At 43.6% G+C, this 22,307-nt stretch overlaps 1 protein-coding gene across 3 annotated transcripts in view; it reads left to right on the top strand.

Moving 5' to 3' along the window:
- Positions 1 to 22,307, top strand: part of LOC120052324 (ATP-dependent Clp protease ATP-binding subunit clpX-like, mitochondrial) — a 35,164-nt gene that overhangs the window by 1,182 nt on the left and 11,675 nt on the right. For all 3 annotated transcript variants that reach the window (XM_038999167.1, XM_038999168.1, XM_038999169.1), the window contains exons 3-10: positions 1,633 to 1,799; positions 3,253 to 3,370; positions 3,547 to 3,701; positions 5,230 to 5,386; positions 6,210 to 6,251; positions 9,395 to 9,571; positions 10,798 to 10,962; positions 12,304 to 12,392. In XM_038999167.1, coding sequence (XP_038855095.1) covers positions 1,633 to 1,799; positions 3,253 to 3,370; positions 3,547 to 3,701; positions 5,230 to 5,386; positions 6,210 to 6,251; positions 9,395 to 9,571; positions 10,798 to 10,962; positions 12,304 to 12,392 — 1,070 coding nt within the window. The remainder of the gene's footprint in view (positions 1 to 1,632; positions 1,800 to 3,252; positions 3,371 to 3,546; positions 3,702 to 5,229; positions 5,387 to 6,209; positions 6,252 to 9,394; positions 9,572 to 10,797; positions 10,963 to 12,303; positions 12,393 to 22,307) is intronic.

Raw genomic sequence — 22,307 nt, 5'->3', positions numbered from 1 at the left:
TGGGTAAGTCTCCAAGAGCTTTGCACACCTGGATTGTGTAATATTTGTCCATTTATTCTTTTAAAAATTATTTAAGCTCGGTCAAGTGGGTTGTTTTTTATTGCTCGACAGCCATTTTCAAGTCTTGCCATAGATTTTCAAGACAATTTAAGTCTACACTGTAACTAGGCCACTCAGAAACATTCAATGTTGTGTTGGTAAGCAACTCCAGTGTATATTTGGCCTTGTGTTTTAGGTTATTGTCCTGCTGAAAGTTGAATTTGTCTCCCAGTGTCTGTTTGCCTGTGCTTAGCTCTATTCAGTTTCTTTTTATCCTTAAAAAAAACTCCCTAGTCCTTGCCGATGACAAGCATATCCATAACATGATGCAGCTACCACCAGGCTTGAACATATGAAGAGTGGATGTGTTGTGTTGGATTTGGCCCAAACATAATGCTTTGTATTCAGGACATAAAGTTAATTTCTTTGCTACATTTTTTTGCAGTTTTACCTTAGTGCCTTTTTGCAAACAGGATGTATTCTTTCTTTTCACTCTGTCATTTATGTTAGTATTGTGGAGTAACTACAGTGTCATTGATACATGCTCAGTTATCTCATACCACAGCCTTAAACTCTAATTGTTTTAAAATCACCATTGGCCTCTTGGTGAAATCCCTGAGTGGTTTCCTTCCTGTGTTAGGAAGGGCGTCTGTAACTTTGTAGTGACTGGGTGTATTGATGCACCATCCAAAGTGTAATTAATAACTTAACCATGCTCAAAGGGACATTCAATGTGTGCTTATTTTTATTTTTTTACCCATCTACCTTCTTTGCGAACCATTGGAAAACCTCCCTGGTTTTTGTGGTTGAATCTGTGCTCGAAATTCACTGCTCGACTGAGGGACCTTACAATTATCTGTATGTGTGGGGTACAGAGATGGCGATGTCATTTAAAAAAACATGTTAAACGCTATTATTGCACACAGAGTGGGCCCATGCAACTTATTATGTGACTTGTTAAGCACATTTTTACTCCTGAACTTATTTAGGCTTGTCATAACAAAGGGGTTGAATACTTATTGTCTTGAGCCATTTCAGCTTTTCATTTTTTATTAATTTATAAAAATGTCTAAACTTAATTCCACCCTGACATTGTGGGGTATTGAGTGTATATCAGTGACAGAAAATATCAAAATGTAATCGATTTTAAATTCATGCTGTAACAACAATGTGGAAAAAGTTATGGCGTGAACGTTATGTGATGTTGACCTCGTGAACTATGCCGCGTTCACGTGATAGTCGGAACTAGGGAACTGAATTCTCCGACTTGATAACTGGTTGAACGCGGCATGTTGTATAACTACAACCAGTTAGCAAGTCGGAAATGTCAGACTTTCCTAGTTCCGACTAGCACGTGGACGCAGCACAAGTTTTGAAAACAGGTCACCTGTTGCATTTATTTATGATACATGTGGTGTGAGAAAATTTTGTGCGACATCACAAATGCAGTGTTCATGAGGTGGCAGCTAGCTATATTTCCATAATACCAATTGTTGATTTTGACATTGGGCGAGTTTGTTTTTGAAATGTCAAAGTTGATGGATTATAACAGCGGCCTAAACTTTTGGTTGCATTGTGTTTCTGTCGTAACAGGGCTGTCTTGTTCTCGGGTTCAGCTCTATGCTTTGAGCAGACCTGGTTGGGGTTTTCGTGAAGCTCCTCTTCCTCGCATAGTCCAAGTGAGATCCTTCCATGAAACTGCAGTATGTTTTGCCTCTAAAGATGGAACGACTAAGGATGGATCCAGCGATGGTGGAAAGGTAAACTTGATTCCACTGGATTGTGACATGTCTGTTTGACTCTTTTAAAAACTTTTTTTTTTAAATTTTTAAAGAATGAATCACACACTGGTGACTAGCTTGGACCCAGATCAGTTTGTGCTCTCTTTCGAACTGCTATGGTCATTTCCAAACATGGCGTAACAACGTGGAAGGACAGCATAAACAGATCTGGGAACAAGCTAAGTGATGACAGCCATAATTGAATGACTGAACTGAAATGGAATTAAACCCTGACACGACACAAGAATAGACTTTCTAATAAATAAAATGTGGCGAATACAACAACTGTAGATAGACATTACCGTGAAATGCTTTCTTAGGAGCCTTTTCCCAACAACGCAGAGTTTTAAAGTAAGAAAATTAGGAAAAGGAAATGGGAACACAATAAAAGAACAATGCATTATACAAGGAGTACCAGTACCGAGTCAATGGGCAGGGGCACGAAGTGATTGCGGTAATATGTACATGTAGGTAGGGGTAAAAATGACTAGGCAATCAGGATAGATAATAAAGAGTAGCAGCAGCGTATGTGAAGAGTGTTGGAGTGTCAGTGTAATGTATTGGTGTGTCGAAGAGTCAGTCTGGTGTGTCGGAGAATCAGTCTGGTGTGTCGGAGAGTCGGTCTGGTGTGTCGGAGAGTCGGTCTGGTGTGTCGGAGAGTCGGTCTGGTGTGTCGGAGAGTCGGTCTGGTGTGTCGGAGAGTCGGTCTGGTGTGTCGGAGAGTCGGTCTGGTGTGTCGGGGAGAGTCGGTCTGGTGTGTCGGGGAGAGTCGGTCTGGTGTGTCGGGGAGAGTCAGTGTGGTGTGTCGGGGAGAGTCAGTGTGGTGTGTCGGGGAGAGTCAGTGTGGTGTGTCGGGAGAGTCAGTGTGGTGTGTCGGGGAGAGTCAGTGTGGTGTGTCGGGGAGAGTCAGTGTGGTGTGTCGGGGAGAGTCAGTGTGGTGTGTCGGGGAGAGTCAGTGTGGTGTGTCGGGGAGAGTCAGTGTGGTGTGTCGGGGAGAGTCAGTGTGGTGTGTCGGGGAGAGTCAGTGTGGTGTGTCGGGGAGAGTCAGTGTGGTGTGTCGGGGAGAGTCAGTGTGGTGTGTCGGGGAGAGTCAGTGTGGTGTGTCGGAGAGTCAGTCTGGTGTGTCGGAGAGTCAGTCTGGTGTGTCGCGGAGAGTCAGTGTAGTGTGTCGGAGTGTGCATAGAGTCAGTGTGGTGAGTCAGTGTGGTGTGTCGGAGTGTGCATAGAGTCAGTGTGGTGTGCTGGAGAGTCAGTGTAGTGTGTTGGAGTGTGCATAGAGTCAGTGTAATACATGCTATAACCCCAGTGGTTTCAATAAGTGATAGCTACTGTACACAGAAACAAGCTTCCTCTGTGTCTAAATTATGTTTTTCTGCTGTGTTACATTCATGAAACAATCTCTCTCTTTCTTTTGTGTTCATCATATATGCAGAAGAGCATCAGTGAAGGAAAGAGATTGTCGGGCTCTTCTGGTGGATCAGGGAAGGGGGGTAACCAGCTGCACTGTCCCAAATGTGGAGACCCGTGTACACATGTGGAGACCTTTGTATGTGAGGACCTTAAAGATACTCCATTCACATAGGCTGTGTTTTCTAAAGACTCCAGTTGCAGAAAAAGCAGCCGTATAAATGATTGACTTGTCCACACAGTCACTACTGTTTTTATTAAATCAGAAACGCCATAAAGAAACATTTCAATATTCTCACTTTTGTTTGTTTCTTTTCAGCGTCAACACGTTTTGTGAAGTGTGAGAAATGCCATCACTTCTTCGTGGTTCTCTCTGAGACGGACTCTAAGAAGGGTCTGAATAAAGAAGCAGAGTCGCCCGCTGAGGCTGTCAAAATGGCATTCGCACAGAAACCTCCCCCGCCACCCAAAAAGGTACGAGCACAGAAACCTCCCCCGCCGCACTGAAACCTCCCCCGCCGCACAGAAACCTCCCCCGCCGCACAGAAACCTCCCCCGCCGCACAGAAACCTCCCCCGCCGCACAGAAACCTCCCCCGCCGCACAGAAACCTCCCCCGCCGCACAGAAACCTCCCCCGCCGCACTGAAACCTCCCCCGCCGCACTGAAACCTCCCCCGCCGCACTGAAACCTCCCCCGCCGCACTGAAACCTCCCCCGCCGCACTGAAACCTCCCCCGCCGCACTGAAACCTCCCCCGCCGCACTGAAACCTCCCCCGCCGCACTGAAACCTCCCCCGCCGCACTGAAACCTCCCCCGCCGCACTGAAACCTCCCCCGCCGCACCGAAACCTCCCCCGCCGCACCGAAACCTCCCCCGCCACCCAGAAATTCTCCCCCGCCACCCAGAAACCCTCCCCCGCCACCCAGAAACCCTCCCCCGCCACCCAGAAACCCTCCCCCGCCACCCAGAAACCCTCCCCCGCCACCCAGAAACCCTCCCCCGCCACCCAGAAACCCTCCCCCGCCACCCAGAAACCCTCCCCCGCCACCCAGAAACCCTCCCCCGCCACCCAGAAACCCTCCCCCGCCACCCAGAAACCCTCCCCCGCCACCCAGAAACCCTCCCCCGCCACCCAGAAACCCTCCCCCGCCACCCAGAAACCCTCCCCCGCCACCCAGGGACTCTCCCCCGCCACCCAGGGACTCTCCCCCGCCACCCAGAAACCCTCCCCCGCCACCCAGAAACCCTCCCCCGCCACCCAGAAACCCTCCCCCGCCACCCAGAAACCCTCCCCCGCCACCCAGAAATTCTCCCCCGCCTCCCAGAAACCCTCCCCCGCCACCCAGAAACCCTCCCCCGCCACCCAGAAATTCTCCCCCGCCTCCCAGAAACCCTCCCCCGCCACCCAGGGACTCTCCCCTGCCGCACAGAAACCTCCCCCGCCGCACAGAAACCTCCCCCGCCTCACCAAACCCTCCCCCGCCACCCAGAAATTCTCCCCCACCACCCAAAAACCTCCCCCGCCACCCAAAAAGGTACGAGCACCAACGACAACAAGCAACAACTGGTTCTAGTTTCTATGATGTAATGATTATCTTTTAACAGGAATGACTATGGTAATGCTCCATGTATACCTTGTGCTGTCATTAAGCAATAAGGCCCGAGGAGGTGTGGTATATGGCCAATATACCACGGCTAAGGGCTGTTCTTAGGTACGACGACGCAACGTGGAGTACATTGGCCATATACCACAAACCCCTCAGGTGTCTTATTGCTATTATAAACTGGTAACCAACATAATTAGAGCAGTTCAAATATATGTTTTGTCATACCTGTGGTATATGGTCTGATATACCACAGCTGCCAGCCAATCAGCATTCTAGGCACGAACCACCCAGTTTATAATGCATTATGATACAGTTCATGTATTGTTAGACTTGTCATGAAGAGCAAGTATGACCACGTAATATTGTCTTATAGTCGATGAACCTGCCTTTCAGATCTATGCCTACCTGGACAAGTACGTAGTGGGTCAGTCCTATGCTAAGAAGGTGCTGGCGGTAGCTGTGTATAATCACTACAAGAGAATCTACAACAACATCCCTGCTGGGAGCAGACAGGTGGAGGTGGAGAAACAGGCCTCGCTCACTCCACGAGGTCAGTAGTACAGTCTATTGTTAGAAACAGGCCTCGTTCACACCATGAGGTCAGTAGTACAGACTACTGTTAGTTAGAAACAGGCCTCGTTCACACCATGAGGTCAGTAGTACAGACTACTGTTAGTTAGAAACAGGCCTCGTTCACACCATGAGGTCAGTAGTACAGACTACTGTTAGAAACAGGCCTCGTTCACACCATGAGGTCAGTAGTACAGACTACTGTTAGTTAGAAACAGGCCTCGTTCACACCATGAGGTCAGTAGTACAGTCTATTGTTAGTTAGAAACAGGCCTCGCTCACTCCACGAGGTCAGTAGTACAGTCTACTGTTAGAAACAGGCCTCGCTCACTCCACGAGGTCAGTAGTACAGTTTACTGTTGGTTAGAAACAGGCCTCGTTCACACCATGAGGTCAGTCAGCTACAGTCATTTGGTTGAACACTTGGTAAAATAGTAAATCACCCCTCCCCCCTCCAGGGTTTCCAGAAAAAGTAGACCGGTCTAATTTTTAAGTTTGCTTACATCAGAATAGTAGAATTTCATTAGGCAACAGTGTTATACTTTCATTATTATGAACAAAGAACCAACCACTGTTTTCTAGAATGTGCTGAAACTCCTGTTCAGATGTCAGTCACCTCCCAAGGTGCTCTCGTCTGTATAATTTGGCATTTGTTTAATGATTTACTTTTATACCCACGCTCAACATCTTAAATGGACGATGATAATGGATTTAACAAGATGATAACGACAAGAATCAACAGTGGAATCTGATACTCTCTTACAGGCCTTTAGTGATAATAATGATGATGTCATCCTCTGTAGAACTAGAGACCAGAAGACGGGAGGATGAGTACAGATTCACAAGTAAGTGATTTGATTGGTCCTCCTTACATAGCTTTCTCCGTATCATTGGCTATTTTAAACATGTCACTTTTTGATTTTCAAGAATTGCTCAAATGCCAAAGTTTACAGACAAACTTATAGTATCTTCTTGTCAATGACTTGTCGTTTTGCGGGTGTGTTAGATGAATTATTTCATAAATGATTTGCCATTTTATGATTTTACGGTAATAAATAGTGGTGGTGGAAAAAATCGATAGTTACATATCGGGATATTGTTTTAATGATATACTATATCTTATTGTTTTTTTTGACAATATCGCAATATTATTTTTGCACTAGTTGGCTATACCTGCACCAAATCTTCATAACATGTTCTCCATCTTTTGAAATAGGGAGCCAATTAGATTTCAGCACTTTTATTTCCATGACTCTCTCTTGTCCCTCTGCAACAGACATAATATGATGACCAATATGTTTGGAACATCGAATCGCAATACATATAGAATGGTGTGGTAATCAAATTTATTTATATAGCCCTTCTTACATCAGCTGATATCTCAAAGTGCTGTACAGAAACCCAGCCTAAAACCCCAAACAGCAAGCAATGCAGGTGTAGAAGCACGGTGGCTAGGAAAAACTCCCTAGAAAGGCCAAAACCTAGGAAGAAACCTAGAGAGGAACCAGGCTATGAGGGGTGGCCAGTCCTCTTCTGGCTGTACCGGGTGGAGATTATAACAGAACATGGCCAGGATGTTCAAATGTTCATAAATGACCAGCATGGTCAAATAATAATAATCACAGTAGTTGTCGAGGGTGCAGCAAGTCAGCACCTCAGGAGTAAATGTCAGTTGGCTTTTCATAGCCGATCATTAAGAGTATCTCTACCGCTCCTGCGGTCTCTAGAGAGTTGAAAACAGCATGTCTGGGACAGGTAGCACGTCCGGTGAACAGGTCAGGGTTCCATAGCCGCAGGTAGAACAGTTGAAACTGGAGCAGCAGCACGGCCAGGTGGACTGGGGACAGCAAGGAGTCATCATGCCAGGTAGTCCTGAGGCATGGTCCTAGGGCTCAGGTCCTCTGAGAAAGAGAGAATGAGAGAGAGCATACTTAAATTCACACAGGACACCGGATAAGACAGGAGAAGTACTCCAGATATAACAAACTGACCCTAGCCCCCCGACACATAAACTACTGCAGCATACTGGAGGCTGAAACAGGAGGGGTCAGGAGACACTGTGACCCCATCCGATGATATCCCCCGACAGGGCCAAACAGGAAGGATATAACCCCACCCACTTTGCCAAAGCACAGCACAGTGATGATATGGTATGGTGATAATATCTCAGTATGGTGATATGGTATGGTGAGGTCCCTCAATATGGTGATAATATGATATGGTGAGATCCCTCAGTATGGTGATAATATGGTATGGTGAGGTCCCTCAATATGGTGATAATATGATATGGTGATAATATGGTATGGTGATATAATGGTATGGTGATAATATGGTATAGTGAGGTCTCTCAGTATGGTGATAATATGGTATGGTGATGTACCTCAGTATGGTGATAATATGGTATGGTGTTAATATGGTATGGTGAGGTCTCTCAGTATGGTGATAATATGATATGGTGAGGTCCCTCAGTATGGTGATAATATAGTATGGTGATAATATAGTATGGTGATAATATGGTATGGTGATACTATGGTATGGTGATAATATGGTATGGTGAGGTCCCTCAGTATGGTGATAATATGGTATGGTGAGGTCCCTCAGTATGGTGATAATATGGTATGGTGATAATATGGTATGGTGATAATATGGTATGGTGAGGTCCCTCAGTATGGTGATAATATGGTATGGTGAGGTCCCTCAGTATGGTGATAATATGGTATGGTGATAATATGGTATGGTGAGGTCCCTCAGTATGGTGATAATATGGTATGGTGAGGTCCCTCAGTATGGTGATAATATGGTATGGTGATAATATGGTATGGTGATAATATGGTATGGTGAGGTCCCTCAGTGTGGTGATAATATGGTATGGTGATAATATGGTATGGTGATACTATGGTATGGTGATAATATGGTATGGTGAGGTCTCTCAGTATGGTGATAATATGGTATGGTGATACTATGGTATGGTGATAATATGGTATGGTGATACTATGGTATGGTGATAATATAGTATGGTGAGGACCCTCAGTATGGTGATCATATAGTGTTGTGAGGTCCCTGGCAATTCCCAGCCCTCGTAATATATAATCTGTGTGCACGTTGTGAACTCGGTGTAGCTAGTCGCCATGCTGGACAGATAAAGTGTCCCAATGACCCAGACAATACATTTGTAGTCTTGCTATCTATCCCAGCCTTCGGCCCTGCTCTCCTCATTCACACCAGGGTTCAAATATTATTTGAGATCTTTCAAATACTTTGAGCGTTTGCTTTAGCCTACCTGGAGTGCCAGATGGGAGGGGTTTGCAGTTTTAAGACTATTCTATTGGTTCCATTGAACCAGGCAAGCTCAATCAAGCACATATAAAGTATTTGAAATTATTTTGAATACTATTTGAACCCAGGTCTGCGTTTCTTCATTTCGGTAACGCCACACTGGCTCCCAGTTCAGTTGAGCAGTGCAGGGTGCATGTATTTTTAGATTGAACTTGGACCTATTGCTGTAATGCAGCAGGCAGCACCACTACTGATACTTCACATTATAACTAGAGAGCCTAGATTATGCAATATCATGCCTGGAAAACTTTTTAAAAAACAAGACACAAACTTATTATACATTTATAACACAATTCATTAATACATTACAAACTTTTAATACAACTTAAGTTTCCAGATCTCAGAGAGTAGGTCAACATTGCATAGCCTGTTTGGAAAAGTTACATTTTATCGCCTGGTCATTGCCATGCGAGATGGGAAACATTGACCCAAAATGGATTCCTCTAGCATGAGTGCCAGTCTTTTTCTGCACTCTCGCCAACTCCTTATGGAACCAGTCATGCCGAAGAAGCTTGACAAGGATGACAGTTGGAGTTGACATTTGGCAAGAGAACAAACCGATCTGGGACCAGGTTAGAATTCACCACTGTCCTGCTGCCAAATCTGAACCCAAATATACAATACGACTGTTTGTTTACATTTGTCATTATAGAACTCCTTCAAATAGCAGGGATCAGTCCCCATGGCAACGCTCTGGGAGCCTCCATGCAGCAACAGGCCACTCAGCAGGCTCCTCAGGAGAGGAGAGGCGGGGACGTGTTAGACTCCACACACACCGACATTAAACTGGAGAAGAGCAACATCGTGCTGCTAGGCCCCACCGGATCAGGTTAGTAGACTACTCGTGACGTCATCAAACCAGTTCTGGCATCAGTGTGAGAAGAACTAAATGCGTTGTGGCTCGTACCTTCAATATCCTGGGACAAAAAGCCAAGGCACTTCTAATTCATTTTTGATACCATTTATTTTTAGTTACAGACAGGGTACATTACTCATCTCATATGTATATACTGTGCTCTATACCATCTACTGCATCTTGCCTATGCCGTTCGGCCATTGCTCATCCATATATTTATATGTACATATTCTTATTCATTCCTTTACACTTGTGTGTACAAGGTAGTTGTTGTGAAATTGTTAGATTCATTGTTAGACATTACTGCATTGTCGGAACTAGAAGCACAAGCATTTTGCTACACTCGCATTAACATCTGCTAACCATGTGTATGTGACCAATAACATCTGCTGACCATGTGTATGTGACCAATAACATTTGATTTGATTTGGGTAGTGTTCAGCATTTTGAGGGCCTTAAGCGAGATTTGGTCACAGCCAAAGGCAGGACAGTTGAAACTGGATCAGCAGCACGACCAGATGGACTGGAGACAGCCATGAGTCGTCAGGCCAGGTAGTCCTGAGACATGGTCCTAGGGAGAGCGAGAATTAGAGGGAGCATACTTAAATTCACATAGGACACCAGATAAGACAGGAGAATTTCACCAGATTAATCGGTCTGACCCTAGCCCCACGCCACATAGGCTATTGCAGTATAGATACTGGAGGCTGAGAGAGTCGGGGGACACAGCGGCCACGTCCGAAGATACCCCCGGACAGGGCCAACCAGGCAGGACGTTTGCGAGAAGATGTGTAATCTGCTTGAAACATTAAAGTGATTTACCTTACAGATTCAAAGGCAGCTAATTTCCACTCCATTCATATGCAAATCCATTTGATTCATGCACTGGGTTGTCTGGCTGTCATCTATCTATCTACACTGAACAAAAATATAAATGCAACATGTAAAATGTTGGTTTCATGAGCTGAAATAAAAGATCCCAGAAATGTTCCGTACGCACTAAAATCGTATTTCTCTAAATAATGTTGTGCACAAATTTGTTTACATCCCTGTTAGTGAGCATTTCTCCTTTGCCAAGATAATCCATCCAACTGACAGGTGTGGCATATCACGACGCTGATTAAACAGCATGATCATTACACAGGTGCACCTTGTGCTGTGGACAGTGTCCTTACACATTCTTTACTATACTTTCCCAGGCAAGACATTGTTGGCCCAGACCCTGGCCAAGTGTCTAGATGTACCCTTTGCCATCTGTGATTGTACCACCCTGACCCAGGCTGGCTATGTGGGGGAGGATATTGAGTCTGTTATTGCCAAGCTGCTGCAGGATGCCAACTACTCTGTGGATAAAGCACAGCAAGGTGGGTGAATCACAAACTCTGTTTTCTGGGTTCTTTAGGACTGTTTAAAGACATGCTCCGGTACTATGGCGACTAAGAAAATATCTCGCTTTTGGGGCTGGATGTGTCAATGTGTAGTTCATGGATAATCTATGAGGAGAATTACTGTTTTACCTCAATTAGCCACCAAATCCCTAGTTTAAAAGTAACTGTATTCTTGAAGATGTGCAATTTTCCCTACATTTCCCCCCGCGTGGGCCAGTCCCCTAGCAATTCGAGTTCTAGCCAATGAGCTTCGGCCCCTCGCATTGCAGTGACAGCTAGCAAGAGTCCTGCCCAGCGTTATCCAATGAGGTTGCAGGGCGGGCCCAACGGCTCAGTGGACACAGCAGAGAGAGAGAGAGCAATGACGTGGTGCATATATCTGCACATATGTGACGTAGTATGCTACTTTCAGATCTACTGGCTAAAAGTATACAAAAGTACCGGATAATCTCTTTAATAGACCTCTGTTTTACAAGCACTAGTATGATGAAACAGGAACTACATTTGGACTGTGTTCTCTAATGTTATTATGCAACTTCCTAATTACATAAGCCCCTTTGAACAATATATGGTTTTGTCCTTACCCCTCCGAAAGAGACACATACAGGTTGGAGAGTTACTGGGTGCCCGTGGAGCAGTTATTGTGGTGGGTAAAGTGCCTTGCTCAATGGGCACAATGGCAGGCAATGGCATCTAGAAGTTGATACCAGCAACCCTTCGGTTGCCAGGTCACTTCCCGACAGATTTTTGCTTGTCAGACCCGGGATTCGAACGGGCAACCCTGTGGTTGCTGGCTCATCTCTCTAACCGCTCATTTTGCTCTTTTGGAACAGTATGCAAAGAGCTCTTTCAACTGAACATCACAACTACTTTTTTACTGAGCTAACCTGCTCCAGGGTGTTGTTCTACAGCTGACCCTGTGCTGTTTCCTGCCTCTTGTACTGTGTCTGTCTCTGTGTGTCTGTCTCTGTGTGTCTGTCTCTGTGTGTCTGTCTGTGTGTCTGTCTCTGTGTGTCTGTCTCTGTGTGTCTGTCTCTGTGTGTCTGTCTCTGTGTGTCTGTCTCTGTGTGTCTGTCTCTGTGTGTCTGTCTCTGTGTGTCCGTCTCTGTGTGTCCGTCTCTGTGTGTCCGTCTCTGTGTGTCCGTCTCTGTGTGTCCGTCTCTGTGTGTCCGTCTCTGTGTGTCCGTCTCTGTGTGTCCGTCTCTGTGTGTCCGTCTCTTGGGAGTTGGGAATAATCTAGGACAGCAAAAAGACCCATTTCTGATTCCCATTAGACGATAAAGTTGTGTTTTATTCCGTGGTTTCCCTGTACAATAGGCATAGTGTTTCTTGATGAGGTGGACAAGATCGGCAGTGTTCCTGGGATCCACCAGCTCAGAGATGTAGGAGGAGAGGGTGTACAACAGGTCAGTACTGTTCTACACTGTCCACAAATCTACTAGATACATCTAGTGTGTATAGAATATTCTACACTGTCCACAAGTCTAGTAGATACCTCTAGTGTGTGTAGAATCTGCTACACTGTCCACAAATCGAGTAGATACCTCTATTGTGTAGAGAGAGGTATTCAACACTATCCTTAACACTACATACCTCTAATAATGATACTTTAGTTAATGTTCAAACACTCGCCCTGCCGTCTTCTACGTACCTCTAATAATGATCAGGGATGCAAACGAGTCACCTTTAGGAGAAAATTGCCGTTTTTAATCCAAAATAGGGGACCTACCTGATTAGTGTATATCCGATGGGAAAAAGTTTGGTCGGGGTGCTTTGGATCACTACTGGCTGTAAGCGAACAAGTGATGCACGTTTGCCGCTATACTGTCTGCATCCAAGACAACCAATTTGCTAGTTACAGCATCAGCGTGCGCTCTGGGAAGACAGCAGAGAGTAGAAAGGCAGTTTGACAGTTACAGCAGCGCGTCCCCTGGACGATAACGAAGAGGTAGGTGAGAAGCCTGACCACGGAGACGGGGGTGAGAAGGTGAGGAAGCGTACTTCATGAGCTGTAACCGAAAAACAACTGGCATTTGGAAAGTGTGGTGGAACAAGTATTGTTAGTGTTTTTAAGTAATGTTATCTTGCTAGCTGGATGGAATTCACCGTTAGCTAGCCAGAGAAAGGTTGAGCAACATTCTAATAAAGTCACAGCTAACGTTAGCTAGCTAACGTTACAACATCAGATAAGCTAACATTAGTAACCTAACCAATTCGCTATAGTATTAACTGGTATACGACTCCTTGCCCTTCCTCAAGTTATAGCGCGTTAGTTGCTTACTGGACCCTGGCAATCTGTGAAATGTTAACTAGTTAAATCGCTAAAGAACTAACTAACTGTCTGTGAACTAATGTTTTCCCTCTACAGTATGTGGTTAATTTTCAGAATGAGAGAATTAGGTGAAAATGAGGTGTTGCTTGTTGAACAAGTGGATTCAGGGATCAAGTGTAGCTGGAGCTGGGCCTGGCTTAAGCTGGATGCCACTATAGAGGTGAAAGGAACACCACACACTTTCCCTCTTTCTCACTTATTCAATACAGTGGATAAAAGGGGTATGCCAGGTGTACTCTCTGCCTGAAAGAGATCAATTATGCCAACAAAGGGTATCATGCTCTGCTGGCACATTGTAGAACAGGTGTCCACAGGCAGAAAGTGTACAATGTAATAACCTGAAGTGTAGCCCAAAGATATTGCTTTTGTTGTGTTGAACTTGACAGTAACACATATGTGAGTGAGGGACGATTATTACATTTTTAACTCTGTGAATGTTATTTTTGCACACTTGTAGTGTTGTGCACTTGATCGATGTCTACTATAATGGCCACTATAATAGAGCAAACATAGAATGCCTGTTTGTTTCATTCTATTTCTACTTTAAGATGTTTGTTTGTTTTTTTCTCCCCCAAGTGAAATATTTAGATGTGTGTGGCCACAAGCCTTCTATTATAAAGGCTGTCATGGCTAACTGCAATATTAGTGTATTGTTTGACTTGAGTGTTATTTGCAGTAAAGTCTAGGCAACAAATAACATTGGATTGCTTGCTTTAAAAATGTTTAGCTGTGAGTTAGGTTCACATTAACCACTTTTTATTTTACACACACAGACTGATCATGTAGATCATATTCTTAGTTAACCTGCATTTTCCCCTAGCAGGGATTTATTGCATGTTTTGATGCAACAAAAAAACGTTTTTGGGCCCTCACCTCCAATTGACTCAAATGATGTCAATTAGCCTATCAGAAACTTCTAAAGCCATGACATAATTTTCTGGAATTTTCCAAGCTGTTTAAAGGCACAGTCAACTTAGTGTATGTAAACTTCTGACCCACTGGAATTGTGATTAAGTGAAATAATCTGTCTGTAAACAATTGTTGGAAAAATTACTTGTGTCATGTACAAAGTAGATGTCCTATCCGACTTCCCAAAACTATAGTTTGTTAACAAGAAATTAGTGGAGTGTTTGAAAAACTAGTTTTAATGAGTCCAACCTAAGTGTATGTAAACTTCCGACTTCAACTGTATTAGTCCTATTAGTCTTACTGTAGTGATAGTCTTACTGTAGTGATAGTCTTACTGTAGTGATAGTCCTATTGTAGTGATAGTCCTATTGTGGTGATAGTCCTATTGTAACGATAGTCCTATTGTAATAATGCCGTTTGATAAAAATGTCTGCTAAATGGCCTATATTAACAGCTACTGCAGTTCAATGTTCTGGCTGGGTGGTTTTGGTTTTTAACCTCACAGCCAGAGTCCTTGATGTCAATGTATGTTTGTAGGTCCTGTTACCTTGTTATAGACCTAATGTTATAGACCTAATGTTATAGACCTGATGTTATAGACCTGATGTTATAGACCTAATGTTATAGACCTAATGTTATAGACCTAATGTTATACAGTGACTTGAGAAAGGATTCACTTCCCACCTCCCTCTCTGTCTCCCTCCCTCTCTGTCTCCCTCCCTCTCTCTCCCTCTCTGTCTCCCTCCCTCTCTCTCCCTCCCTCTCTCTCCCTCCCTCTCTCTCCCTCCCTCTGTCTCCCTCCCTCTCTGTCTCCCTCCCTCTCTGTCTCCCTCCCTCTCTGTCTCCCTCCCTCTCTGTCTCCCTCCCTCTCTGTCTCCCTCCCTCTCTGTCTCCCTCCCTCTCTGTCTCCCTCCCTCTCTGTCTCCCTCTCTGTCTCCCTCTCTGTCTCCCTCCCTCTGTCTCCCTCCCTCTGTCTCCCTCCCTCTGTCTCCCTCCCTCTCTCTCCCTCTCTGTCTCCCTCCCTCTCTCTCCCTCTCTGTCTCCCTCCCTCTCTCTCCCTCTCTGTCTCTCTCCCTCTGTCTCCCTCTCAGAATTCAATTCAAGGGGCTTTATTGGCATGGGAAACATTATGTTAACATTGCCAAAGCAAGTGAAGTAGATAATATACAAAAGTGAAATAAACAATTAAAAATGAACAGTAAAAATTACTGTTACACTCACAGAAGTTCCAAAAGAATAAAGACATTACAAATTAGAGGTCTACCGATAATGATTTTTCAACACCGATACCGATTTATTGGAGGACCAAAAAAAGCCCATTTGTAATAGTGACAATTACAACAATACTGAATGAACACTTTTATTGTCACTTAATACATAAATAAAATCAATTTAGTCTCAAATAAATAATGAAACATGTTCAATTTGGTTTAAATAATGCAAAAAAACAGTGCTGGACAAGAAAGTAAATGTGCAATATGTGCCATGTACATTTTTTTCTTCAAAAAAGCTAACGTTTAAGTTCCTTGCTCAGAACATGAGAACATATGTTAAAAGGAACCACCAGCTTTCGTGGGTCTTCAATATTCCCAGTTAAGAAGTTTAATGTTGTAGTGCAGAAAGCAGAGCTTGTCTGCATGCTCTCCTGTCAGTCAGCTCCTCTGCTTATCATAAAGTATTCCCACCTCACTGAACACTCTCTCTGCTTGGGACCGAAGACGGTGAGGGACAGAGGTAACTTCTTTGCCAGTGGAGCGAGTGATTGAAATCTGTCCTCATTATGCTTCCACCACTCCAAAGGCAAGCCGCTTTTTCTGTCAATGACAGGCTCTGTGAGGTAACGCTCAAACTCAATTTCAAAACTGCACTGGACTTCAGCCCTGCCCTCTTGGCTTCCAAGGATTCTAGCGTAGAGGCTGTCCACCAGACTGGGTGGCTGATCTATCCGGACTCTCTGCTTTTTTTGCACCTGGATCTGTGTTCTCCTCTTTACTCGTCCCATCTGCTGTGGCTCTGGGATTTGGTTTCCTTAGTAGGTCAGACTCCTCCTTCAGCCACTCTTTTGCATTCTCTAGTGCTGTCCCTGAGGTGAAGGCGTAGCTCTTGTAACGTGGATCCAGGACAGTTGTCAGCACCAGGCACTTTGTCTCCTCGGCCTTGGAGAACCTCCTTCTCAGACTGTCCAACATGGTCTTCCGTGTTGTTTTGATGCCTTGAGTAGAAGAACCCTCCTGCTGTAGCATCAGCTTCAGCACCGACACACTGGGGATGAGGCATGCGGCTGTAGAGTTGGAGTGGCTCATCTCCAGTGTCACCTCCTCCATAGGGGCCAGAGTCTCAATTAGGTTAGAGACAATGTCCCACTGTGCAGCAGACAAACTGCTGATGTGTCCGTATTCACCTGCATACACATTCAGTGCCTCTGTTCAAACATCTTCTGCAACATGTGTAGTGTTGAGTTCCAGCGAGTTTGAACTGCTTGGATGATGCTGTGTTTGGAAAGGCCAAGCTCTTCCTGAATGGCCCTCAGCCTCTGTTTGGCCAGTACAGAGTGATCAAAGTAAGATGCACAGCTCTCTTACTGGATAGGCTGTCATTGATTACAAGCTGTAGGGTGTGTGCACTGCAGCTGAAGTCTGGAAGCTCTGCCAGTCTCATACCTTTCACCATGTTTGCCCCACTGTCCCTGAGGACCAGCACTACACGTTCTGTGTGGATTTCCCAGTATTCCAACATGGTCAAAAACATCTCTCTGATGTAGTTTCCTGTGTGTGATCCAGTGATAGTCTTGACATTCAGCACAACCTGCTTTCTTGTCCAAACATTGTCAATGAAATGTCCAGTAAGGCTCATCAGGGACTTTGTAGTGCCTGACCAGCAGTCAGTTGTGAATGCCATGTGTGGAGCGTTGACTGGTGGCACCAGATTCTTCACTTTCATCACAACTCTTTCATGTGTTTTTATCTAGTATTTCCGTGCGAAGGAATTTTTCGTCTTTAATCCTGTACCGGGGTTCAGCAAGAGTCGCCAGCCGCTGAAAACCAACGTCAGACACCACTGTGAATGGCTGGTTGTCAGTGGCAATCATCTTAATAATTGCATCATCCATCTTCTTGGGTCTTTGTCCTGCCATTTTGCTTGTTTATTAAAAAGTTGTAAGATTATAGCCTGCGATGTCTGTGAACTGTCCGTATCACTTTTTCCTTGTGAATAATTTGCGTTTGCTTTTTTTTCATCATTGCTTCCTTATGGGCTTTTGGATGGGTGTTCTTATGGTGATTCCACAGGTTAGGGGTATTTTTAGATTTTGTTGTTGCTGACCCCATGCTTACATCTTTATCACAAATAAGACACCTTGCTTTCCCTGGTGCCAATTCAATGTAATAGTCCCACTGCTTTTCTCTGCCATCTGTAAAATGTATATAATCGTTTCGCACATACAGCTCTCTGAAGTGACAAGGATACTGAAGAGTGCTTATGCGACACAAATACTCTCAACTGTTTGAATAATAAAAATAGAGTTTAAGTTACCTGTGATGAATGTTGAAAACCAAAAACTGTCATTTCTATATGCAGGAAATCCTATTTTAATAATGGGCATGGTAAGAATTGACTACCAAGTGTGAGTCATAATTCCCATGACACCATCCAGCAAAATCTGAAAAGCAGTTCCTTCATTCATTTATTCCATAGGATATTCTTAGATTGACTTCAAATAAGGTCTGTGTTTCGTGCAGGCTTAAACCGCCTCGACGTTTTGATACCCGTGTAAATCTCACTAGGATAAGGTAACGGTTGTCAACATATTTTCATAAATCCACTCTACATTTCCCCCCCCTTTGCTTATATTTAGCCAATATTGATCAGAGTTACCTTGTCCTATGGATATCTACACAGTTATCAAATTGGCAAGGTGGTGTAAGCCTACACGAAACAGACCTTATTTGAAGTAGATCAAGACATTCCCTATGGAAGACATGAACAGTAAAATAACGAAGGAACCCCTTTCAAGTTCAGCCGGGTTGACTATTTTTCTCTATACCATTTGTATTTCATATACCTTTGACTATTGGATGTTCTTATAGGCACTATAGTATTGCCAGCCTAATCTCGGGAGTTGATAGGCTTGAAGTCATAAACAGCGCTGTGCTTCAAGCATTGCTAAGAGCAGCTGGCAAACGCAGGAAAGTGCTGTTTGAATGAATGCTTACGAGCGTTATGAAAACTTGAAATCTGCCCTAATTAATCGGCATGGCTCTATTACAAATGTCATATTATGTATATATACAGTGCTGTAACAATGTGCAAATGGTTAAAGTACAAAAGGGAAAATAAATAAACATAAATATGGGTTGTATTTACAATGGTGTTTGTTCTTCTGCCCTTTTCTTGTGGCAACAGGTCACGAATCTTGCTGCTGTGATGGCACACTGTGGAATTTCACCCAGTAGATATGGGAGTTTATCAAAATCGTGTTTGTTTTCGAATTCTTTGTGGATCTGTGTAATCTGAGGGAAATATGTGTCTCTAATATGGTCAAACATTTGGCAGGAAGTGCAGCTCAGTTTCCTCCTCATTTTGTGGGCAGTGTGAACAGCCTGTCTTCTCTTGAGAGCCAGGTCTGCCTACGGCGGCCTTTCTCAATAGCAAGGCTATGCTCACTGAGTCTGTACATAGTCAAAGCTTTCCTTAAGTTTGGGTCAGTCACAGTGGTCAGGTCTTCTGCCACTGTGTACTCTCTGTTTAGGGCCAAATAGCATTCTAGTTGGCTCTGTTTTGTTGTGAATTCTTTCCAATGTGTCGAGTAATCTTTTTGTTTTCTCATGATTTGGTTGTGTCTAATTGTGTTGGTGGCCTGTGGCTCTGTGGGGTCTGTTTGTGTTTGTGAACAGAGCCCCATGACCAGCTTGCTTAGGGCACTCTTCTCCAGGTTAATTTCTCTGTAGGTGATGGCTTTATGGAAGGTTTGGGAATCGCTTCCTTATAGGTGGTTGTAGAATGTAACGTCTCTTTTCTGGATTTTGATAATTAGCGGGTATCGGCCTAATTCTGCTCTGCATGCATTATTTGGTGTTTTACGTTGTACCAGGAGGATATTTTTGCATAATTCTGCATGTAAAGTCTCAATTTGGTGTTTGTCCCATTTTGTGAATTCTTGGTTGGTGAGTGGACCACAGACCTCACAACCATAAAGGGCAATGGGTTCTATAACTGAGTCAAGTATTCTTAGCCAGATCCTAATTGGTATGTCAAATTGTATGTTCCTTTTGAATGCCCTTCTTGCCTTGTCTCTCAGATCATTCACAGCTTTGTGGAAGTTACCTGTGGCGCTGATGTTTAGGCCAAGGTATGTATAGTTTTTTGTGTGCTCTAGGGCAACGGTGTCTAGATGGAATTTGTATTTTTGGTCCTGGAGACTGGACCTTTTTTGGAACACCATTATTTTTGTCTTACTGAGATTTACTGTCAGGGCCCAGGTCTGGCAGAATCTGTGCAGAAGATCTAGGTGCTGCTGTAGGCCCTCCTTGGTTGGTGACAGAAGCACCAGATCATCAGCAAACAGTAGACATTTGACTTCAGATTCTAGTAGGGTGAGGCCGGGTGCTGCAGACTTTTCTAGTGCCCTCGCCAATTTGTTGATATATATGTTGAAGAGGGTGGGGCTTAAGCTGCATCCCTGTCTCACCCCACGGCCCTGTGGGAAGAAATGTGTTTTTTGCCTATTTTAACCGCACACTTTTTGTTTGTATACATGGATTTTATAATGTTGTATGTTTTTCCTCCAACACCACTGTCCATCAATTTGTATAGCGGACCCTCATGCCAAATTGAGTCAAAGGCTTTTTTTAAATCAACAAAGCATGAGAAGACTTTGCCTTTGTTTTGATTTGTTTGTTTGTCAATTAGGGTGTGCAGGGTGAATATGTGGTCTGTTGTACGATAATTTGGTAAAAAGCCAATTTGACATTTGCTCAGTACATTGTTTTCACTGAGGAAATGTATACGTGTGCTGTTAATGATAATGCAGAGGATTTTCCCAAGGTTGCTGTTGACGCATATCCCACAGTAGTTATTGATGTCAGAGATGAGGATGATGTTAAAGAGTTTAAGTTTAGCCAATTGGAATTTGTGGTCTGTATATTTTATCATTTCATTGAGGATACCGTCAACACCACAGGCCTTTTTGGGTTGGAGGGTTTTTATTTTGTCCTGTAGTTCATTCAAGGTAATTGGAGAATCCAGTGGGTTCTGATAGTCTTTAATAGTTGAATCTAAGATTTGTATTTGATCATGTATATGTTTTTGCTGTTTGTTCTGTGTTATAGAGCCAAAAAGATTAGAGAAGTGGTTTACACATACATCTCCATTTTGGATAGATAATTATTTGTGTTGTTTGTTTAGTGTTATCCAATTTTCCCAGAAGTGGTTAGATTCTATGGATTCTTCAATTACATTGAGCTGATTTCTGACGTGCTGTTCCTTCTTTTTCCGTAGTGTATTTCTGTTATTGTTTTAGTGATTCACCGTAGTGAAGGCGTAGACTCAGGTTTTCTGGGTCTCTATGTTTTTGGTTGGATAGGTTTCTCAATTTCTTTCTTAGGTTTTTGCATTCTTCATTAACCTTTCTAGGACACACGTTCCGCTAGCGGAACCCCTCGACTACATTCCGCTGAAAAGGCAGCGCGGGAAATTCAAAAATATTTTTCAGAAATATGTAACTTTCACACATTAACAAGTCCAATACAGTAAATGAAAGATAAACATCTTGTTAATCTACCCATCGTGTCCGATTTTAAAAATGCTTTACAGCGAAAACACAACATATGATTATGTTAGATCACCGCCAAGTCCAAAAAACACACAGCCATTTTCCCAGCAAAAGATAGGAGTCACAAAAAGCAGAAATAGAGATAAAATTAATCACTAACCTTTGATGATCTTCATCAGATGACACTCATAGGACATCATGTTACACAATACATGTATGTTTTGCTCGATAATGTGCATATTTATATCCCAAAATCTCAGTTTACATTGGCGCCATGTTCAGAAATGCCTCCAAAATATACCGGAGAAATTGCAGAGAGCCACATCAAATAACAGAAATACTCATCATAAACTTTGATGAAAGATACATGTTTTACATAGAATTAAAGATACACTTGTTCTTAATGCAACCGCTGTGTCAGATTTCAAAAAAACTTTACAGAAAAAGCAAACCATGCAATAATCTGAGACGGCGCTCAGATAGAAACAACATTTCTCCGCCATGTTGGAGTCAACAGAAATACGAAAATACATTATAAATATTCCCTTACCTTTGATCTTCATCAGAATGCACTCCCAGGAATCCTAGTTTCACAATAAATTGTTGTTTTGTTCGATAATGTCCATTATTTATGTCCAAGTAGCTACTTTTGTTAGCACGTTTAGTACACATATCCAAACGCTCGTGCAGGTCCAGGCGAACTTCGGACGAAAACTTCAAAAAGTTATATTACAGGTCGAATAAACTTGTCAAACTAAGTATAGAATCAAACTTTAGGATGTTATCATCAATATTCAATAACGTGCCAACCGGAGAATTCCTTTGTGTCTATAGAAGTAATGGAACGCAAGTCGATATCATGTGGAATGCGCGTGACCAGGACCTGGCTCTCTGCCAGACCACTGACTCAAACAGCTCCCATCCGGCTCAACATCACAGTAGAAGCTTCATTCAATGTTCTACGGACTGTTGACATCTAGTAGAAGCCGTAGGAAGTGCAAACAGATCCATATCCCACTGGGATTTCAATAGGCGATGAGTTGAAAATCGACCAGCCTCAGAATTCCCACTTCCTGTTTGGATTTTTTCTCAGGTTTTTGCCTGCCATATGAGTTCTGTTATACTCACAGACATCATTCAATCAGTTTTAGAAACTTCAGTGTTTTCTATCCAATAGTAATAATAATATGCATATATTAGCATCTGGGACAGAGTAGGAGGCAGTTCACTCTGGGCACGCTATTCATCCAAAGTGAAAATGCTGCCCCCTATCCCTGAAAAGTTAACTTCTGATATGATAACAGCCAGTGA

Source organism: Salvelinus namaycush, chromosome 8 (genome assembly GCF_016432855.1).
Source record: "Salvelinus namaycush isolate Seneca chromosome 8, SaNama_1.0, whole genome shotgun sequence".
Classification (NCBI taxonomy): Eukaryota; Metazoa; Chordata; class Actinopteri; order Salmoniformes; family Salmonidae; genus Salvelinus; species Salvelinus namaycush.
Note: the sequence above shows the minus strand (reverse complement) of the source record. Positions and strands in the feature narration are given on the sequence as shown.